Source organism: Barbatula barbatula (assembly GCF_947034865.1).
Source record: "Barbatula barbatula genome assembly, chromosome: 8".
Taxonomy (NCBI): Eukaryota; Metazoa; Chordata; class Actinopteri; order Cypriniformes; family Nemacheilidae; genus Barbatula; species Barbatula barbatula.
In genome coordinates, this window is record NC_136771.1 from 12,615,530 (window position 1) to 12,633,047 (window position 17,518).

Here is a 17,518-nt window from a genome sequence, read left to right on the forward strand (position 1 = left end):
ATAACAAATAAAATGAATTTTTTGCTGATTGTATTGTACAAGTATTTCAGGACCAGATCAAAAATAAAAATATGATGGATTTTATTTCACAACTTTCGTATGTCTTTGCATTCGCTCTGTGTAACTTTCTCTGTCTGCATTTAGGTTGTGCTCCGAGTCTGCGTGTGCTATCCCGCCCCTCTCATTAGTGTTTCTCACCCTTCTCACCTGTGTTTGCTCTTTGTCTTTTCTCTCACCCCCTCTGTTCCTCGTTAGTATTCTGATTTCCTCCCCTTTATATTCCCTTTGTTCCTCTTGTCTCTTGTCAGACCATTAATTCTAGTAACCTTACTGATCGAAAAGTCCAGCTATTCTTGTGTTGTTAGTTACGGTTCTTTAGTAATCACTGTCTTGTTTAGGCTCCAGCGCTGTAGCTCTCTGCCCAGTGTCTGCCTCATGTGTGCCCACAGTTGCTGCCCCGACGACTTCCCCCCCAACATCTGCCCAATTGCTACTCTACTGCCACCCGAGTACAGTCTCCACGGGTTCACAATGGACTTCCCCTCGTCTCTACATTATTCCTGGTCTATTGAGTGATTTAAGGCTTATTCTTGTTCTATCAAATGTGGACTATGCTCTATGGATTATTCTTGTCTTCAAGTAGACCGTTCCTAGCGGGCTGTGATCCTTCTCTCTCTGTGAGCTGTAATAAAGCTTCTGGTTATATCCTGCGTTTGACTCCTGAGTCGCTCATAAGAGAACGGTCTGACCAACATGGAGTCAGTGGGGTCAGACCCTCTCCGCTCGGCCCTTGTGTATCAGCGAGCCCTGCAAGGAACTCCTTGCTCGCATTGGGGAACTACAAGTGGACCCTGGCGTTTGAGCCGCCGCTGACCACGAGCCTGAACCTCAAGCCAACAATTCGTCTATAGCGAGCAAGGCGGGACAAGAGCCCCAAGTACGATGAGAGAGGACCAGGCCTGGACTTTACATTATGTTTTGTTGATTTTAATTAGGAGTTGCTTTTATGTTCTCGCCTCCCTTCCTTACATTGATCCGGGGTCAGCTGTGGCCTGGTGGTTAGAGAGTTGGGCTTGTGATCAGAAGGTTGCCAGTTAATCTCAGGGCCAGCAGGTCATGACTGAAGTGCCCTTGAGCAAGGCACCTTACCCCTGATTGCTCTGCAGTAATGTGTCACTGTAAAAAAAAAAAACTACTTGTAAGTCGCTTTGGATAAAAGCGTCTGCCAAATGAATAAATGTAAATGTAAATGATCCATGTTACATCTCCCTTTTACAAAGGCCATCCCAACTCCTGCCGGGCTTTCCTGTCATGGCAGCGTGCGACTCGAATGAGAGCACTTTACATACTTGCTTTCTCGATAGATTGGATCGAGCCATTACCAACGAACTTGTCCCTCTGTACTTGCCCAGTGACCACGATTCCCTGATTAGATTAGTCGCTCTGTACAGCCTCCAGCGCTGTCTTACCAGCCCCATCTGGCACATACAGCTGGGACACCTGCGTCTCACCCCCCAGCAGAGACAACAGCACCTGGCCCAGGGTCTCTGTCTTTATTGTGGCAATGCAGGCCACTTTGCCCTCCATTGCCCACTAAAAAACAAAAGCCGATCAGTAAATCCGAGAGTCCTGGGCGCCATATCTCCCTCGAGCTCTCCGTCTAGCCGTACCCTGCTGCCCTTCAGGCTTTTGTTCCAGGGGGCCTCCGACACTGGACACTTCTCCTAGACTCTGGGGCCAAGGGCAATTTCAGCGACGCCGCCACGGCCCACGGATGGGGAATTACAGCCACATCTCTACCCAAGCCAATTGACACCTGGTTGCTCGCGGGCTGCCCCCTCTCCTCCATCACTCACGTCACTCCCTGTCGAAGTCTCTTTCTTTCCCGGAATCTGCACGAGAGCATTGTGCTAAATTAAAACCTGACCAGTGTCCTGGTGGAGTACCATGATCTCTGTGCAGTCTTCAGCAAGTCCTGGGCCACCTGTCTTCCTCCATATCGCCCCTAAAACTGTGCCATCAACCTGTTCCCAGGCACTTCCCCGCCTAAGGGTCGCCTTTATTCCCTATCCGGTCCTGAAAGGGAGGCCATGGACAAATACATTCAAGAGTCTCTCCTGGCTGGTCTAATCCATTTTACATTTACATTTATTTATTTGGCAGACGCTTTTATCCAAAGCGACTTACAAGTCCGTCACTCATCTTCCCTTGTGGGCGCGGGATTCTTCGTTCTCTATGCCCCTGTATTGATTATCAATGTTTGAATGACATCACTGTTAAGAATAGGTATCCCCTACCTTTAATGTCTTCTGCCTTTGAACTTTTGCATGGAGCCCGGGTCTTCACTAAATCAGACCTCCACAAAGCCTACCACCTTGTCCGCATTCGGGAGGGTGATGCGGATTTCAACTGCCAACAGGACATTACGAGTATTTGGTTCTTCCCTTTGGCCTTACCATCCTCTAGCTGTCTTCCAGGACCTCGTCAATAGCATTCTGGGTGACATGTTTAATAATTTTGTCTTTATGTACCTGGACTACATTTTAATAATCTCCCCTTCTCTCCAGGAGCACACCCAGCACGTTAGGCGGGTCTTCCAGCGCTTGCTCAAGAACCAGCTTAACGTAAGAAGTGCGAGTTCCATGCCGAGTCAGTTACGTTCCTTGGCTGTATTATTTCCTTTAACGATCCCCTGGTGATGGGAAGGTGCATCCGTGCATCTCATTCTCTTACCGCCTCAGCCCTGCAGAACGTTATTACAGAATCGGCAACCAGGATCTTGGTAGAATGCTCCGCTTCTTGGTGCTCTCGTGGGTAGACTACGGCCACAATTTCCACCCATCGGCTGCTTCAGGTATGTCCCTGTTTAAATGCTCTGTGGGTTATAATCCTCCTCTGGTTCCATCACAGTAACCTAATGCTGCTGTCCTGTTGGCTCTGGCTTTCTGAAAGACGGACCAAAGCAGCAGCCGATCGCCACTGGTCCTCTCATCCAGCCTTTTCTTCTCTTGCTAACCCAAAATCCATAACGATTGCAGTTTAAAAATATCAACTTTGAGTTTGGTTTGTTTCAGTCTTCTGTGTAATGCTTTACATAATTAAATCGTTCCTTGTCAAACACTATGACCCAGTCATGTGGAATGAAAAAAGATTTTGCAACAGTACACCTTTGTTGATGTCTAATTTTAAACAAGATTTGTGGTTTATTGTTATTCTATTCCCATGGGTCCATAGTTTGCAGTTTCTTGTCCATGAGGACCACTGCTGGGAACATTCCAGCGATGCAGTTTGCTTAGCAAAAAAGCAACAGCACATCCATCAATGCCAAGGTGTCTAGGAATTATTAGTTGAGGACACACCCCTTTTGGCCACTCACTTCCCATACATTTTATCAGTTACTGTAGAGCACATTGTGTATCTACTATTGTCTCAACCACTGGTTTTGTCAAGAAAAATGGCACTTACTGTGGCATCCACAACTCCATTAACTGTTACAATACAATTTGACTGTTCCATAAAACCTGCCAATTTGCTTGGCTCTTGATCTGCACAGAGAGCAGCAATATTTAACTAAATATCAATGTATAAACTTTATAATGTATTTAATAAAAGTTTAATACATTTGTCGAGCTGAACATACTACTTTCAAGCTCCTATTACTTACAATGACATCCCTGATGCTGGCCCATGAATGATACTGCACTGTATGAATAATGAACCAACTGAACTTTCCAAAACAAATTTTATGAACATTATATATAACACACATATCCACATAACTGAGTAAAAATAGTTTTTATTTCATATTCAACATACATATGAAATGTAAACTGGGTACAAAAGGCGCAGATAATGAAAGCATAGCAAACTGGGGGGGAAGGAAACATCAGAAGTAATAAATATTAGTGTTGCCAAAGTGTTGTGTGGGTGTTAAATAAAAAATATCAAACTGATCATACATGTAAACAAATGGGAAGTATAAAAAAAGCAATAGCTTGGAACATCAAACAAATGCATGAGCACTGTTTACAGTATATGCCATTATAAAATAATATATTAGTGTGTTACATTGAGAATCTAATCAGTCTTTATATCAAGTCTGAAATGTATGAAAGTAATTATCATTAATAATATGAAATCTTTTTTGGAAAAAGCACTAATGTCCCGTGAGCACATAAAATGCTGCTTTAATCTTTGTAGCTCAATAAAGAGCATGATACAAATATTTTACATCACACACTTCAGACTGCACTGTGATCATAGTACATACAATACGTATATCTGTTGCTGGTGCTATTTAAGAGTATCAATGTCGTTCTCAAAAAGTAAGACAGCATAATGTATAGACCTATAGAGGCTAATAGAAAGACTATCTGATATTTTCAAGGCAAACTGTATCACAATCATCCATGTAATATATATGCACAAATGCTTAAGCTTGAGCACAGATATGCATATGTGAACCATTAAAAACCATTGAAGAATTGTTTGTACAATTTCAAGTACACATATTTAAAAAATCTTGTGTTTTTAAATATTTTTCAATTCTCTTAAAAATATGTCTGTAATGTTTTTTTTACAAAACTGTGAAGAATCTGAAGTATGTGTTAATACTGATTATAAGCATTATTTCGACAAAAAAGCACGACAGACTGCCAAAGAGAAAAGTATTTTCCAAGTCAACATGTATGTTCCCCACAAATCAAGCATTGCTCCATAGAGGTAGCTGTAGCCCATCTCAACTTCTTAAACACTGGCATGCGAGCAACTTCTGCTGACCATCAGTTACTGGTTCCTTGGGTTATGTAATCCACTGGGAATGCCGGCAGGTTATCAGTTCGTCATGGGCAATTACATCCATGTACATCGCTACACTGCCCGAGCTTGAAGATAAGAACAGAACGAGACTTTGATTGGTTGAGACCCTTACGAATTGCTAACCAGTGAAGGGAAAGCAGAGGTAGTTTTAGGAAATTACATCATGAGTATCGCTGTTCGGCCTCTGTCTAATTGCTACAGGTGGGAGAGGTTTGCCATAGAAATCTGCCAATGAAAGAGAGTCATGGAACAGATATTTAGGTCAGCAATGTGCATTTTAAGCTGCAACAATAAATAAGGAACTAATTTCTAATATGAATACATGGGTTAACTAGAAGAATAAATGTACAGATCAATGTGAGACTGCTTTGGTATTCAAAACTGGACACAGAACACCAGGGCACGAGGAAAAAAAATAACACACATTAGTAACATCACAGGAAATGAGGTGTTATGATGATTATGTTAGTAAAGCTTTGTTAGGCTGTGGTTTTTCTGTTGGCTCATGACAGATGTGGTTGAAGCTTGCTGTGAGGATGAAGAGAAAACAAAGCTTTCATGTCAAAACAATGGGAAACTCTTATATGGTTAGAAAACAGAATGGGAAAAGCAATGTTAGTGATGCGCAAGCTGGTCGACATGCCAGACAAGGAACGGGCGCAATAAACCAACAATTACCAGAATGCCTTGTATCTCCAAGAGGCTCAAGTTTGGGGAGCCTAGAAACTTTAGGGGTAGCCCATCCAACTAAAACAAAAAAGTAAAACGATTAGCTGTTGTTAATTTAAAGCAACAGGGAGAAATTGGTAATTAAACACATTAAATAATGAAACATTTTGTGCACAGCATATAATTTGGAATGTCTGTAAAATAAAGAACAATGTAATACATGAATTCACCGAAATGTAATTATAGTAGAATTTGAAACTAACAATGATAAAGATAATTAAATTATCTTATTATTGTTTCTTTGATTATGTAGATGCCAATGGTTCTCAGACAGGTGGTCAGCAGAAGGTCACTAAGTAATCCCCTTCCACAAGATGAAAGAGATTGTTAATATAGATTATGATGTTACTTAAATTTATTTTAACTGCTTATCTGCTTAAAAGGCTTATAAATTCCATCAGTGGGCTTACAGCATAGAAAATTACATTTGTTGTATTTCTTATTCGGGTCAGACTTTGTACTGTATTTCTATTTTTATTAAAATGTTGGAATCCTAGCTGTTAGCTAACGTAATTGACTCTGATCTGGCAGGTTAAACATTCCCAAAAAACTTAATGACTCTCCAATGAAGCCATGGGAGGTCAGACACAATGGGGTTGTGTTAGGAGCCCACTGCGATTGCACAGACGAGTGCTGCTCATATCGACAGAGAGGGAGAGATAGAGGTGTTGTGTTGGTTAGCACTTTTTGTTGCTGTTAACCATTTAATCATCTATCAGGTATTTCGGGATCCTTAGTAATATGATAAAATGATTTGCACTTTGCTTTCCCCCACCTGTTCCAGCATCCTGGCACACAGCAACTGTTTATCATGTCATGTTAAAATAGTATGATTTATAAAGTCTATACCAATGTTAGCCCCTCTAGCACTCTCCTGAAAGCCTGCCATTATGGCCGAGTTCAGATTGCGTGACGTCAACACCCGGAGCTCAATTGTTTATGCATTTCAATTAATGATAGTTAAACCCATCAAAATGATCTACAGAAGATTTATTTACCTGGTAGAGGAGGGGGGGTGGGACTTTTGGGTGCTGCTTCCTCCACTCTAAGCGGGTCAACTCGGTGCTTGCGTTTCAATCGCAATATTCTAGTTTTTTTCTTGGCCTGGTCCACTGCTCCTGATGAAAGGTCACATTTTCACTTATTTAAATGATTTCATTCACATTAGCTAGGCACCAATGAACACGGTATATTGGTGGATGGATTCAAATGCTAAGAAACAATGGATTCAAATACTATGAAACAATGTTGTGCTTGTTGTTTGACTCACAAGTTAAAATCATAACTCTCTGCATTGTGGAGCCTATCATTTCATTTTAGGCTCTGTTTTACCTGATTCTGAGCTCTCTGGCGTCTGTCTCTCACTCTCTTCATCTTCCTGCTCTTCCTCTTCTGCTTCATCTTGAAGATCTGTCTGATCTTGAGTGTTCCTCTGGTGGCCCTCCTCTCTCGGTCTCAGCATCTCTATTTCCTTTTTCAGTCTGCTGTCATTCTGTGATATATTTATTTCTATTGAGTATCATGGTAATGCATTGTAATCATAAGTCCAATTTACGAATAAAAGAAATGTTACTTTGTGATAGCCAACCTCTGTAATAACATTGTTTATAGGTTGGAATGGGTTGGCCATGTTATCATCTGGCTCCATCTCGTTCACCACCCTTCCTTCTCGCTCCCCCTCCTCTCGCTCCTGCCTGTCTCTGTAAGAGTGCACAACATCTTCATGAACCTTTATGTGTATTGAACAGTTTTTTACCAAATCACACTGTTTATTTCTATTGAAAACAGTTGTTACAGACCACAGTAATTTGTGCAGAGTAGAAAAAACCTGATATGTACTGGATACTCACTCCTTTTGTAGCTTACAAAACAGTTGTGCTCTATATTAGCATCTCTGTGCTAATACTAATGTTTATTACAACAGGACTCCACTCATGATATTGTTTAAATAACCTAACACCGTTATCCCAGTGACCGCTATTGAGTTCACTGACCTCTCCTCTCTTATCCTCCTGACTCTCTCTGCTCTTTCCTTCTTGTCCTGTTCTTCCTGAGCCCTTTGGTCTGCTGTATCTTTTTGCACACGCTCTGAAATTGCCTCGTAGTCCTTAGCAATGTTGTTCAGGAGCCAGTTAAGGCCGTTCTTGATAGATTTGTCCACCTTCTTACCGTAACCCAGCACTGCGGAACAGGGCTCCTGAAAGTACAGAAGACAATGTTTAGTGTTTGTTTTATGAGATAGATTGTTTTGCATTTTCAATATGTTTTTATACTAATGAAAAACTAAACCTAGTCATAAGAATTAAAACAAGTTCTCACCCCTATACTTGAATTACAATTCCCAAATCAAAGCGAAAGCTGACTGAGCCTCTGGTCAATACAAACTATATTATTCACTCACAATTTGGCAGAGGCATTTATTCTCGTTGACAAGTTTCTCCAATGACAGGCTCTCGATGATATCTGCCTCAGCCAATGCTCCGTCTCGGTCCTGTTTATTAGCCAGTCTGGAAGCCAATGAGAAGAAATGAGAGGTTGGACACAACAAGAGCAGGTCACTCGGTAAGCTGTCACATACAAATGACCGGAGGTCAGGTGGACCAAATAATTAGCCTTATGTTATAAAGCACTCTTCACTTTTGAGCACACTTAACAAGCTACATTTAGTCAAGGACTTCATCTGCACCTCACTCCGCCAATTAATTGCACCCACGGCAGCTTGTCTAACACACCATCAGATATACACGTGATACATAACCCATTTATTGCATACCGCCCTGTTCCACTTGGACTAGAGGCTGGGGATTTATGTGAGAAAGCTCTTCTCTGATTACAGCCTGACATTCATCACCCTCCAGACTCATTACCAAGCTCAAGGTCTTGGGTCAAACACCTTCTTGCAGATGGAGCCCGAACTTTCTGACAGGTAGGCAGCGGCAAGAGTGGAAAACCACACCAACTGCCACTCTGCAAATGGGGGTTCCCCAGGGTTATATTCGGAGTCCACAACTATATTCTTTACACACACACACATATATGTGCAGTAATACACTGCTTCAACTAGTTCATAACATTTGCTACAGACACAATTGTGGTAGACCTGATCACAAAGGGCCACGAGAATTCAAAACAGTGATGTCTGGATAATTCATTCTTATTGAATTCCAGAAAGAATGTGAAGCCAAACAAAGACTTCACATGAACCAAACCAGGAAAACAAACCATTCTTTACCTGTGGATGCTTTCACTTTAATATACTTTTATGCAAAGAAAAGGTGCTTACAAAAGCTTCCTCACAGCAATGCCATAAAATAAAAAAGTTTGGCTTAACAAAATAATTTACTCAAAGATGAAAATGAACATTTCATTTTTAGTTTTTAATGTAAAGAACCCTTTGCACGTCAAAAAACCTTTTGTGAAACAGAAACATTCTTTGGAGGTAAATTGTTCTTTATGGAACCCTTCAGGCAAAAAAGAAATGTCCCTGTTAAAGATTTTATATATATATATATATATTATGTGTATATACTGTATAACTGTATGCAAATCTGTTGCATGGAAAAAACTTCACGGCCATATGAGTAAAGATAATATTTTTTTATTAATTGTGTGACTTGTAAACAAATGTGATGGAACCTGCTTCTCATATCATATATAATATAAAATGACTGAAAGACAGAAACAGCTTCTGTTACGATTGGCCAAACATAGATACTTTTTTCAGTTTACAGACCCTGTCATGTCTCAGAGACTTTACAAAAAGTAAAGATGTGACTATACTTTAAGTACTATAAGTAAGAATGTGACCAATGTTTCTAATCCACTTACAATTATTGTGCTAAGAAGATGATTTTATCCACAGCAACTTGTATTCAAGCTGTACATTTGATCCTTGTGCATTTTCCCTGGGAGTCAAAACGAAAACATTTTGTGCTGCTAAAGCAGAACTACATAAAATAAGCTTTGGACACTCACACTAATACTGGTTTGCCTGCAATACGAGGATGGCGAAGGACCTCTGCCATTGTGTCACTGGTCTCTTGGATTCTCTGGACATCGCTGGAGTCCACAACAAACACCACCCCATAGGACTCCGAGTAGTAGTTTTTCCAAATCCCACGGATGCGCTTCCCACCACCCAGGTCGAAGATTGTGACCTCAAACTTTCCCTGCTTCAGGTCCACCTTTGAGAAGCCCACTGTAGGTGCTACATCTAAAGGGCTTTCTATTACAGAAATATATACATTGTATAAATGATCATGAATGACAAATTAAATTAAATAACATGAAAAATCAACACAATTGGGTGAAGACCTTACCTCCCTGGATACCTCTGACAGTAGCTGTTTTTCCTGCATTGTCCAGGCCGACCATAACTATTGTCACCTTCCTGCAAAGACATAGACCCAGTTCATTTTTATTATCTTCAGCCATAGACATCCTGTATGTCAAGGAACTCACCGTTAAAGTTGCTGTGTGAAATTTTGTGAGAAATGTATTGACAGAAATGCCATAAAATACAGGTGCTGGTCATATAATTAGAATATAATCAAAAAGTTGATTTATTTCACCAATTCCATTCAACCAAAAAAAAAACTTGTATATTATATGAATTCATTACACACAGACTGAAATATTTCAAATGTTTATTTCTTTTAAATTTAATGATTATAACTGACAACTAAGGAAAATCCCAAATTCAGTATCTCAGAAAATTGGAATATTGTGAAAAGGTTAAATATTGAAGACACCTGGTGCCACACTCTATTCAGCTAATGAACTCAAAACATCTGCAAAGCCTTTAAATGGTCTCTCAGTCTAGTTCTGTAGGCTACACAATCATGGGGAAGACTGACTGACTTGACAGTTGTCCAAAAGACGACCATTGACACCTTGCACAAGGAGGGCAAGACACAAAAGGTCATTGCAAAAGATACTGGCTGTTCACGGAGCTTTGTGTCCAAGCACATTAATAGAGAGGCGAAGGGAAGGAAAAGATGTGGTAAAGTGTTGTGCGTGGATAAGGCTGCGTGGAATAAGCTCCCGCAGATCTCTGCAAGAACCTTCAGCACGTTATTGACAAATATACAAACACAAGCCCATTACTATGATCTGTGTTTGCTGTGACAGATTTAGTCTGAGGATGAACAATGTGATATTTGAGATGTTTAAAACAAAATTAACCACGGAGAAGTTCAGGGAATGTAATTTATCTGTCTATTACTTGAGACTTGATCATTTAAAATCTGTTCAAAGCGAGAACAAACGATATGCAAATTATCTTGTTAAGTTTTATTTGAAGTTATCTTAACATTGTTCTGTGAACATGTGGAAAAATGTCATTATTACAAACTAAAATCAACATAGTAACGTATTAACACAACTCCTTTCTTTTTAGTTTAAACTCTAAAAGCAATAAAATGTTTACTCTTTCATATAGTATATATATAATATATTAATATGATCTTGACATGCATAATTTTTCTTTTGGTTCAAATTATTCAGAGTACAAATTTGGTCTGGTGTTTTCAGAGTTTAAACCAGGGGTCCCCAAACTACGCCCTGCAACCAGATTTGGACCGGCCCTCTGAACAATGCCTTATAGAGTGTTCACACCAATCGTGAATAAAGCGTAAAGCGCGAGTGATTTACATGTTAAATCAATGCAAAGACGCGATGACCTACTTGCGGCGCAAATTTTCGCCAAAGTTCAGATTTGAAGTTCGCGCCGCGTTAACCAATCAGGAGCTTGCTCTAGTAGGGCCCTGAGCGAGCCCCTCCCATTACGCGAATTCGCATCTGTAATTAAGCGAATTTCACGCGCGACTGATGCGAGTAAACTCAAAATGTTCAAGTGTCCAACTACACACGAATAGCGCGATGTACCACGTTTGGTGTAAACACTCTGAGACATTTTCTTTTTTAAATATACAGTTTCACTTATATCAATGATGTCTATATTTGATAATAAATATTGGCTTTCAGACTCAAATTTCGCTAAGTTACTAACATAGCCTAAATATTTGTTTAATTCACCTACCAACAGAATGGTATGCTCAACATAACGTACCATTGCGATGACAACAGCTGACGAGCGAACCAGCGGAAAAATTTAAGAGACGAGCGGAAAATTTAAGAGACAAGGCCAAGCGGTTGGGTCATTATGAAATATTTTTAAAAAATCATTATGATAGTAATAACGATGCTCTTTAATCTAGGCTTAATCTCTTGAAAAGTAATCATTTGTCCGTACGGTGCATAACAAAATAAACTATTCTACCATTAGGAGGCATAATAAATACATTTCAAATCATAATTAAATCTCCACAATAATTCAAGTAGTACCTCCGGCCCATGTAATGTTCTGTTACAAACCGACCCGGCCCCCCATTAAAGACAGGGAGAATTATGTGGCTCTCGCAGAAAAAGGTTTGGGGACCCCTGGTTTAAACAGTCGTTTTAGCATCAATCAATAAAAAAGCTTCTCCGTCTCTTTTTGAAAAAGCAGAACCAAATCTGCTATCAACTGCATTAAAGTATACAGTATAGACAGGTAGCGTTTTAAGACTATTTGAACACATTTACACATAATTATATTTGTGGACAAATGTAAACACATTTGATACTATTCCACAGAATATTCCCAAATTTTTGTGCAGAATAATCATGAAAAGTCTGCAGATTCCGTATGTACTCGTTTATGAGGAAAAACAACAAACTTTATGTGAGCAGAACTATGAGGGGGAAGATGTACATACAACAGGATAACAAAGTAGTTTCAAATTCATGTTATGTGTATAATATGTCTTATAAAACTATTTGGCTCCTTAATTGATTTTTTTTGTCTGGAGCCCTGGTGCATCCCTAAGTAATATTTTTGTCTACATAAAAATACTGTAGTATACTATATACTTTATTCAGTGGGAATAGGCTATTCAATGTTTAGGTTCGCAAAGAACCTATTAAAGCAATAAGACATTGAAACAGTTTAGCTAACATTCACGTTTGAATATTTATCATATCGTCATCGCTATATTAAACAATGTTATCGCACATCGCAGCTTTTCCTCATATCGTGCAGCCCTAGTTTGGGGTGCCATGTCATCTGCTGGTGTTGGTGCACTGTGTTTTCTGAGGTCCAAGCTCAACGCAGCCGTATACCAGGAAGTTTCAGAGCACTTCATGCTCAATATTCAACCGATATTGCAATTCCTTTTTAATTTAGTCTGCAAAATAATTCTATACATTTCTGTAAAACACTGCAACATTGAAGGAATGTGTAAGGTTGGAATGAATTAAGGTAAGTTTGTTCATGCAATTAATTGCCGGAGCTTACATCTGTGCCAACAGCTAAGAGAAGCTAAGTCTGTACATTATTGTTTCCTCTCTTGCAAAAATGCACAGGAATATAAAAAGGATACAGCATACCCCACTCAAACGTAAAAACTAAACAAGGTGGCTAAGAGATGACATCATAAATTTCAATACTATGATTGGCCGACAAAGGCTGTGGAGTGAAGAATTTCAGCAAAAAAGCAATATACAAGACATAACAACACATCTGTGACAAAGAAAAATATCCTGAAATGACATGGGAGTTCAGCTCACCCTCATCAAACTAAATTTAATTCTGAAGAAATGCCAAACACATGGTCCAGGCAGCGTAAACAAACCCTGCGGTCGCCATGGATTCACAAAGCAAAACACAAATCTAACGTCATTACTAAACTCATACACACACACTAACAAATACTTAACTACGGCATTTGCGCCGCAGGGACATCAAGCGTACTATCCAGGTGACAGTTCGCTGCAACCACGAGGCCTTCATCGAGACTGAAACGGGGCAAGATGCTAGCTAGGTTTTCATTGTCCTGAGTTCAGTTTGCCCATACACACTCACAGTGTCTCTCTCCTGGCCCTCTGGTCAGCACTGTAGCTAAAGGATTAGCTGGGGATTTCTGCTTAGCCCAACAAGATCAGTGACAAAATGCCAGACAACATACTACATTCAGCCAATGAAATCAGGGCACTAAATTAGACGGGTAGCTGTCTCCTCGGGCTGAAAAGTGGTCAGCTGAGAGAGACCATCTCTCATAACATTACTAACACTATTGAGGACCTGACAAGACCCACACGTCTTGTAACTTAACACAGGAAGACTGCTCAGTATGACCAAACAGGTGACCCAGGTTCGGGCTTATAAAGTATCCTGTATGTTGCAGGCACAGCAGGTGATGTAATCACTTGGCTTTAAGTTAATGACAAACATATACAGTTGGGGTGCGGATTCTGCATTATCGACTATATCAGTATCAGGTGATAAATGAAAATATTTTATGTTATCGTATCGGCCGATAAATCATAAATCATTTGCACTGGTTAAACTTCTTCAGCTGCACGCTGCTCACAGTTAAAAAAAAACAGTACAGTACTGTCTTTCTGTTGTGATCAGTCACTTACTGCTATTAGCAAAACATTGTTGATGCAGGTACAGTATGTAGATACAAAAAGCATATTGTTTGAATCGGCACCAGGTTGAAACTTGTTTCAGTCCAAGTGATTTTATTTTTTACAGGTGTCTCGTCACACGTGAATCCACACACTTCACCCAAAATAAGAATAAAGAAAAGAAAAAACATCCCAAAAATCGTTTAAACTGACTGTAAAAACATTGAACAGCAAAACCAGGCATAACGCTTGCCTCGACAAAGACATTTTGCAGGTGTGGGTCTTCCTCTTGCCCACCACCACGCTCCACCAACCTTTCCTTTCTTTGTCTCTCCCGCACTTAAACACACTTACACTTCCCACCCAATCTAGTGGATCTTACCATCCTTAGGGGTCAATAAAGTGTGTACATTTGGTTCAGTTACACATACACATCTCTGTACATGAGTACCATGAACTAACGTTCACGTGATGATGACCTCTGTGCTCATCATCACAGCTTGGTACATGATTTTCAGGGGAAAAGAAGAGAACTAGCGGTTACCTTGTTTTCTGCTTTGATTGTTTTCATATAAAAGCAGTTGTCCACTTTTTGCCTTTCGTTTCAGTCTTAGGAAATGTTATATTAATATCGAGATAGTGTATATCGGCCAATATATCGGTTATCGGCTTCCAATGTTAAAGAATCGTCGGTTATCGGCCAAAATGTACATATCGGTGCATCCCTTTTTGAGCTAAATGTGAAACCGCTCTGAAAAAATTGACTGATGGAAGTCTGTGCTGCTTTTTATTATTGCTTTGTTCTATTTATGCAGAAGAAGAGTCAAGTAGAAATTCTTCACATGATTCTTTACATCACCAATATGTGGAGGGCAACTTATCAAATAATATCTCTGTAACATGTAAGTAAGGATAAAAGGCAAAGTCAACTCAACACAGAAATTACCATTCTTTCATTATTTACTGAACCCTCGGGTCATTGCAAATCTGCTGAACATTTGACACAAAACAAGATATTTAAAAGGTAACCACACAACATTGGACCCCATTGATCTCTACTGTTTTATTTGTGAAACCATCTTTAAAAACGTCTACATCAATAATGCCTTTGACTAATTTTAATATTAAGATGTACAGCAGGATTCATTTTTAAAGGGTGTGTTGATAAATCAACAGTTGCCAATGTTGACAAATGACTTGCTTTCTAGCACAAGTGATTACATTTATAGAACACTCACCTCGCAGGTTCTTTCCATCGTTTCAACCAGTTGCAGCAGTTCGCCATCAGATTGAACATTTCGCCCCAAATGTTTATGATTGGGGTTTTATTTCATGATAGCTGTTTTGGCGGATAAGTATATTCCCAAGCTAATTTGTTTATTTTCCTGGTGTTTTTGACCAGATACGTGTCTGCTAGCAAGCTTTGAATTTTTATCTGCCTATCCTTGCAACGTGTAAACATTTGGCGACAGACATTGTGCTAGCTTTTACTATTAGACAATGAGGGCACAAACAAAAGATTGCCGACTAAGATAAATAGTCCCAGTGTCACGTAAAAGTCTGATCATGCGTTGAAGATTCATTTCGTTCCCTGTGAATGCGACCTCACGAAAACCTGAATGGCTAACGTTAACCAGTTAGCTAGTGTATACGACCCCTAAAACTATTCAATTACATATATGTCACGAGGACTAGATTAACGCGATAGTACCTATACTGTATCTAAACCATCGAATAAAACCATGTTTCAAAGCAATGTTACAGAACCGTTATATGGCTAACTGTTAACACGCTAGCTCGCTTTGTTTACCTAGCTGCTATGGCTTCAGATTGGGTTGCGTCGAGGGTATGTGTTGCCAAGTGTTCGGGAAACACATCTCCGCATACAAAAACAAAACCATCAAGTATTTGAATTCCCTCCTTTTTGGTTTTGGCTTTATATTTTTCACACTGACAAGTGACGCGTCCATGCCATTCAAATGCGTATGTTATGGACTTGGCAACACAAATGTGGCCTTTAATTGATTAAAACGAAACGATAGTAAATTACAACGTCATGGCATCACACACCTATGGGTGAGAAAGTAATATGTGCAGGGCTCTCAAGTTTTATCAAAGGTTTGGAGTTGCATTGCTGTTACATGTTATATTATCTAGCAGTTATATTTTACTATTGTTATAATTGACCATCACAATTTTAGAAATCTGATAAAAGATAGATACATTTTAAAAAGAAGATTTACATTTTTAATGATCAAAAATAAGAAAGAAATTTGGCCCCAACCAAGCAGTTGCTCGATGTATGTTCTGTACACATACAGCACGATTGTAGAAATTGTCCTGAGTATGTTTGTCAAGCTGTGTGTGTAAAACATTACTGAAATGTTAACCAGAGTCCTCTGCTTAAGGAGACGTGGTCTATAGCTGAAAAGAATATGAATACAGGATAATTTAGAATAATAAAATGTACAGTATCTCTAGTACATAGTTTTATGTAGCCAAAGCTAAGGTAAAGTATTGAATGTGCATTGTCTTTTATATGCATTGTCTTCAAATACTTATATTTAATCAGTTATTTCAACCAATAAGAATAATGACAAACTATAGACAGTAAAATGTTACCAACATCAACACAAGTCATCTTTAAACTGCAGCTGCATGCATGGTTTATTACTGTTTAATGCTGGTCAAATGTGCCATATTTACAACAATACTACATTATGTAAGTACATTAGTACAAAACGTTAAACATAAATGATAAAAAAGACAAAAACAAACAGATCTCATCCCCATTGATTCCCATAGTATTCATTAGGTAAATGGGGGATGAGATCTGTTTGTTTACTGAAATTTTTCCAAATACATTCCTTTGTGTTTATTAGAACAAAGACATGTTCTAATATGCAGGTTTGAAGGGTGAGTAAACGATGACATCATTTTCATTTTTGAGTGAACTGCCTCTTTAAGGCTGATGCTGCGTTCGAGTCAGAGGAGCGTATGATCGCATAAATAGGGTGTTTAAAATCAGACACTGCACGATTTTAACAAACAAACAAAAGTATGGATGATTTTGGTATTGTGATTATGATTATACATTATTATCGTTTTGCATGTGATATAGGTTAGGCATATAACCTGTTTGAGTGATTATATTGCCGTTTTTGCATTATTAAATCTTAACATTAACTCTTAGCAGCAAACATTTATTTAATCTGGGAATACCAAAACAGAAAGCAAGCGAAAAAAGTCATTCATTTCCGTTACTGCTGCTCTTTGCGAGCGAGCCGCAACAAAACTCAACGCCGGTGACTCGTCTAAACTTCTGATTGGTCATTACGTTGATGTGCTGTCTGTGATTAGTTGCGACGCTCAGCGCTGTGAACACGGAACAAATCTTTGATGCACCGTGATCGGACGTGAACGTAATGCTTTAACGGACACGTTTTGTTCATCTTCAAATTCATTGAATTTGCCTCGTCAATTAATTGTATAAAGTGGAACTAGTTATCTCTTATTTCTC

At 39.3% G+C, this 17,518-nt stretch overlaps 1 protein-coding gene across 18 annotated transcripts; it reads right to left on the reverse strand.

Annotated features, from left to right (window-relative positions):
• Positions 1-3,777: 3,777 nt before the first annotated feature.
• On the reverse strand, positions 3,778-15,881 carry arl13b (ADP-ribosylation factor-like 13b). Of its 18 annotated transcripts, none has more exons than XM_079462899.1 (11): positions 15,237-15,879; positions 9,867-9,937; positions 9,523-9,772; positions 7,949-8,054; positions 7,542-7,744; positions 7,136-7,247; positions 6,880-7,039; positions 6,546-6,665; positions 5,497-5,565; positions 4,979-5,043; positions 3,782-4,883 (listed from the first exon to the last, which is right to left on the reverse strand). In XM_079462899.1, the coding sequence occupies exons 1-11, from the start codon at positions 15,293-15,295 to the stop codon at positions 4,842-4,844; spliced, it is 1,257 nt and encodes a 418-aa protein (XP_079319025.1). In that variant the 5' UTR covers positions 15,296-15,879; the 3' UTR covers positions 3,782-4,841. The 18 variants fall into 18 exon arrangements, with proteins under 18 accessions (XP_079319015.1, XP_079319021.1, XP_079319017.1 ...); XM_079462888.1 differs by having other exon boundaries at positions 7,121-7,247; XM_079462904.1 differs by lacking the exon at positions 15,237-15,879 and adding an exon at positions 13,301-13,482.
• Between the last annotated feature and the right edge of the window lie 1,637 nt (positions 15,882-17,518).